Below are 5,851 nucleotides of genomic sequence, written 5' to 3'. Positions count from 1 at the left end.
CCCCCAGTGACGTCACTAAAGAAGACAAATGTCTGGCTCAAAGAAAGTGAGGAGCACAGTGGGAGGTACACTGAAAAGACAGCTGGAATCCTGAATATGCAGAGTTATTTCAGGCCATGTCAAGGAATTTTGACATTACCTCAAAAAGTAATGGGATGAAACAACCAACATTTTGTGCTTTATAATATGAAATGTGAACTACTCAGCATCACTATGAAGTATCCTTGCCAAAACAGCTGAACCAAAATCTAGTCCAGCCTTTAGAGCTAACTTCCGTTTTTAGGAAATATGGGAAATAGAGGAGCAAGTTAAATAATCCATAAAGAAGCAACCAGACAAATTCAGAATGCATAACAACCAATCCAACGCAACCAATCAATGGTAAGAGAATAAAAAGGAGGTGGAGGAGGCATACTCCAGATGAAGAGCCACAACAACCAAACAGAACACATTCACCTTGTTTAGATGCTGGTGGGAACAACTCAACCATAAAAAGACATTTGTAAACAATGGGTGAAATAGGAATATGGACTGGGTATTGGATGATCCAAGGAATTTTTGTTAGTAATTTAAAAAAAATGTTGTGTCTCCCCACTGAAGTTGTGATCTTGACAGCAAAGACTGTATGTTGTTGTTGAGTGCCAACAAGTCACTTCTGACTCACAGTGACCCATGAACAACGGAACGAAACACTGCCTGGTCCTGCACCATCCTCACAATCGTTGTTATGCTTGAGCCCATTACTGCAGCCACTGTGTCAGTCCATCTTGTTGAGGGTCGTCTTTTTCGCTGACCCTCTTCTTTACCAAGCATGATTCCTTCTTCACAGACTAGTCCCTCCTGGTAACATGTCCAAAGTATGTGAAACGAAGTCTCATCCTTGCTTCTAAGGAGCATTCCAGCTGTACTTCTTCCAAGACAGATTTGTTCATTCTTCTGGCAGTCCATGGTATATTCAATATCTTTTTCCAACACTATAATCCAAAGGCGTCGATTCTTCTTCTGTCTTCCTTATTCATTGTCCAGTTTTCACATATGAGGCAATTGAGAAAACCATGGCCTGGGTCAGGTGCACCTTAGTCCTCAAAATGACATCTTTGCTTTATAATACTTTAAAGAGGTCTTTTGCAGCAGATTCACCGAATGCGATACAACTGTATACAAAATAAGTATTCAGTATGTGTTGTTGATGCTGATGTTGAACCTTTGTATTTAAATTTTAGGCAGAAGGTCAAGAAGCACTGGGAAATCATTTATTCCTTTTCAGAATTACGAATTTTATAGTTGGAAAGGACAAGAAGGATTATCCAGTCAAAACAAGTTCATCTTAACATGAGGAATAGGAAACAAAGCTAGACAGTGGCAGTGCTTATCTGGAACCCAGGCTTCTGTGCTGCAAGCCCACCATACTTCTCAGTGCAGCTTACAGGGAGGTTCTTACAGCTGCCAAGCCCTATGCCGCTCACAACCCAACCCTTTCTTCCTCACTTGACTTTATATTGCTGCTCTTCCTCCCAATTCCATTCTCCAACTCCAGGCATTTTAATTGATATTCACTTGTCAAGTTTCACTTTCCTTGGGAAAGCTGCCAAAAGTAATGTTAAGAGAGGAGGAATAATAATGAGTGGAGGAAAAACATTTTAAAACCAAGGCAACATTAACAGTAACAACAACAACAGATGCTGTTTCAAGCTTTCTCCAGATCTGCATACCTACTTCATTCTCATGTCTTTCGTGGACACATTTTTTTCTCCGTTCTGTCAACGGGCAGATAACAGCCTTCTATCAATCATAGAGGTCTCAAAGAAAAAAGCGTTTCAAGCCACTGGTACACAAAGAAATCTAGTCTTTCTCTTTCTTTTTTCCACCCTTCATTTTTTCTTTTCAAAAACAATGACCAATGAGAAGTTAAGAAATCAAAATATTATTAGTTATTATAAGGCTTTTAGTAATATATTATGAAACTATGCACACACATTACTTTAGCAAAAATACTAAGTTTTAGGAAACTGTATAATAATTATCTAGTACTGTGTTAAGCACTATATGGGAAAACTGAAAACTTAGTCACTACCCTTCTGGATTTATAAGATAAGCCAGGCAACCCCAATATATGGGTGTGGACAGATAGCTTAAGACATTAATAGGCAATAAGGTATATCAATATATCAAATATTCCAGGAAGGATAATTATATAAATACAGATAGATAGAAATGTGGGATTTAGTAAGTACAGACCAAGTAGAAGATGTGTCTCTGGGACCTATTACAAAGAACAGCCATCTCATACAGAGTCCCACCATTGTGCTATACACTCACACCACAAATCATCATCACATACAGAGTCCCGCCATTATGCTATACACTCACACTACACAAATCATCATCTCATACAGAGTGCCGCCATTATGCTATACACTCACACTACACAAATTATCATCTCATACAGAGTGCCGCCATTATGCTATATACCCACACTACGCAAATCATCATCCCATACAGAGTGCCGCCATTATGCTATACACCCACACTACACAAATCATCATCCCATACAGAGTGCCGCCATTATGCTATACACTCACACTACACAAATAATCATCACAGAGTCCCACCATCGTGCTATACACTCACACTACACAAATCATCATCACATACAGAGTCCCGCCATTATGCTATACACTCACACTACACAAATCATCATCACAGAGTCCCACCATTGTGCTATACACTCACACTACACAAATCATCATCACATACAGAGTCCTGCCATTATGCTATACACTCACACTACACAAATCATCATCTCATACAGAGTGCCGCCATTATGCTATACACCCACACTACACAAATCATCATCCCAGAGTCCCGCCATTGTGCTATACACTCACACTACACAAATCATCATCCCATACAGAGTCCCGCCATTATGCTATACACTCACACTATACAAATCATCATCCCAGAGTCCCGCCATCGTGCTATATACTCACACTACACAAATCATCATCACATACAGAGTCCCGCCATCGTGCTATACACTCACACTACACAAATCATCATCACATACAGAGTCCCGCCATCGTGCTATACAATCACACTACACAAATCATCATCACATACAGAGTCCCGCCATCACGCTATACACTCACACTACACAAATCATCATCACTTGTCTTCACAACAACACCTTAGGGGAGATAGTGCCCATATTCTACAAATGAGTAAAAGGTAAAATCAGAATTTGAATAAGAGGCTATTTGACTCCAAGTTCATATTCTTTCCATTACAAAATAAGAAACACACATTCAATTTAAATTTAGGAGGGGACAAGCTATGCCCTTTGCTCCCATTCCATCTAACAGCAGCTGATTTTTACCAGGCCGGGATCAAGCTGGCATTCAGCTGGTGTGCACTGGTGTGGCATAAGGGCTGAGAGACACTCTGCTCGGTCCAGCATCTGTTCTGCTCGATGGGTGACCGTGCCACACTGATCATTCAATATTTTGAACATCACACCTGTCCTTGACACAGAACTCTTGAGCTGTCGATCAAATACTTACTCAGACACTGGAAATGATCCGAGCCCACTTGTTCCGATGCCTTTGCCATGCCCAGTGGTGCCTCGGTTCTACCTCCATGCAAAGTATGGCGGGTCTCACTCTAGGTCAGGACATGCCAAGATTCCAGCTCTTATCATGGAAGCCTCATCTTTGTCGTGTGTATACACCAATGCAAGTAGCACTTCTTTAAATTAGCAGTACAAAATTATTATACTTTAGGTTCTCCCCAGAGAGTTCAACCTTGAAATGACATTCTGCTTTTTTCTGTCAAAAGTCAAGAGTGTAGCATTTGGTATTTTAGAAGACAGGATACTACTCATATCTTCCTCAGTTCTTGTCATCAAATAGATCATCCAAAAGGAGTATATTTGGACATCAGCTTAGGCTCTTATCTAGAAATGCCTACACTGAGTTTTACCCAAAGTTATATTATTGCATTTTATCAAGGTTCATAAGAAATGACCATACAAAAAAAGGAAGCAATGATATAAACGTATCAAGGACAAACCTAAACGTCGTCGTAACAAAGGAAATGCGATTTGTTTCTGAGGGCTTCATACTCTAGGTTTATTTATAAGGTAGTTATGCCAAGATCAGTTTGCCCAACCAACTTACATAAAATGTTTTACAAGCTCCCTCAACTGGATAAGATATGGAACTACCAAAAAACATGTCCCATTAAGTTGACCGTATCATCCTCCTCAGAAATTTCTGTAACTCCGGCCTGAGATCGAAGAATGGACATGATGTCGTTAGATAATTTGTCAAAGCCATTCTGTAAACATATATTTGCCATTTCTTGCCACCTTTCTAGGGAGCAAAATGGATCACTTATCATAAGATGTTCCACTGCATCTGAGGAAAAAAATAGAACATTAATAGTATGGCACTTATCCTTACTTGATAATCCACATTGAGTGATTCTTCAAAACTAGAAAGGGACATTATTTCAAATCCACTACTTTTAAAACCCAGCCGATTCCCCTAAGTTTAACACTCCTCTATTCATCTCCTTCTTGGTGAGGTAGCAGATGTTGAAGGCTACCAGACATGGAGCTCAGAAAGTGAAGTAGGTGGGCTCTGCCTTATTCAGAGTCTATAAGGCACTGGAAACTATCAAATAACTGGATTGGTCTAGTTTTCAAGACCCAAGGGTTTAAGAAACTCTTCGGTAAACCTTCATCCTATCCCTAGATGGAAAACTCTTAATGATGGGGCTTCTATAACAAGTGTTTTTCTAAAGGAAATAAAAGAAGGATTTTGTTTATTAAAGAAATCTAATGATATTATTTCATTCATTAGATTTCTTTAAAAAATAAAATCCTTCTTTAGTTTCCTTTAAAAAAAATTGTGATATTATTTGAAGAGCTCTGGTGGCACAATGGTTAAAGCACTCAGCTGCTAACCAAAAGGTCAGCAGTTCTAACCCACCAGGGGCTCTGTGGGGAAAAAAGACCTGGAGATCTGCTCCTGGTAAAGATTTTGTTGTTAGGTGCCATTGAGTCAGTTCGGACTCATAGCGACCCTATAAACGACAGAACGAAACATTGCCTGGTTCTCGCCATCCTCACAATCACTGCTGTTCTTGAGCCCATTGTTGCAGCCACTGTGTCAATCCATCTTGTTGAAGGTCTTCCTCTCTTTTGCTAACACTCTATTTTATCAAGCATGATGTCCTCCAGGGACTGGTCCCTCCTGATAACATGTCCAAAGTGTGTGAGAAAAAGTCTCTCCATCCTCACTTCTAAGGAGCATTCTGGCTGTACTTCTTCCAAGACAGATTTGTTCGCTCTTCTGGCAGTCCATGGTATATTCAGTATTAATCTCTAATCCCATAATTCAAAGGCATCAATTCTTCTTCGGCCTTCCTTATTCACTGTCCAGCTTTCACGTGTTTATGAAGCAATTGAAAATACCATGGCTTGGGTCAGGTGCACCTTAGTCTTCAAGGTGACATCTTTGCTTTTTAACACATTAAGGAGATATTCTGCTGCAGATTTGCCCAACGCAATGAGTCTTTTGATTTTTTTTTTTATTGTTGTGCTTTAAGTGAAAGTTTACAATTCAAATTAGTCTCTCATACAAAAATTAATACATACAATGTTATGTGACCCTAGTTGCTCTCCCTATACTGTGACGTCACACTCCTCCTTTCCACCCCAGATTTCCTGTGTCCGTTCAACCAGCCCCTGACCCTCTCTGCCTTCTCATCTTGCCTCTGGACAGGAGCTGCCCATTTAGTCTCATGTATCTACTTGAGCTAAGAAGCACACTCTTCACGAGTATCATTT

The 5,851-nt window shown here is 40.0% G+C and overlaps 1 protein-coding gene across 2 annotated transcripts in view; it reads right to left on the bottom strand.

Moving 5' to 3' along the window:
* Window positions 1-4,102: 4,102 nt before the first annotated feature.
* CLHC1 (clathrin heavy chain linker domain containing 1) overlaps window positions 4,103-5,851 on the bottom strand; it is a 62,280-nt gene continuing 60,531 nt past the window's right edge. Inside the window, exon 11 of one of the 2 annotated variants that reach the window (XM_004369458.2) lies at window positions 4,103-4,415. In XM_004369458.2, the coding sequence (XP_004369515.1) occupies window positions 4,219-4,415 (197 nt within the window). In that variant the 3' untranslated portion in view covers window positions 4,103-4,218. The remainder of the gene's footprint in view (window positions 4,416-5,851) is intronic. The other variant, XM_023735107.1, reaches the window with a different exon arrangement.

This window comes from Trichechus manatus, unplaced genomic scaffold, assembly GCF_000243295.1.
Source record: "Trichechus manatus latirostris isolate Lorelei unplaced genomic scaffold, TriManLat1.0 scaffold00005, whole genome shotgun sequence".
NCBI lineage: Eukaryota > Metazoa > Chordata > Mammalia > Sirenia > Trichechidae > Trichechus > Trichechus manatus.
Note: the sequence above shows the minus strand (reverse complement) of the source record. Positions and strands in the feature narration are given on the sequence as shown.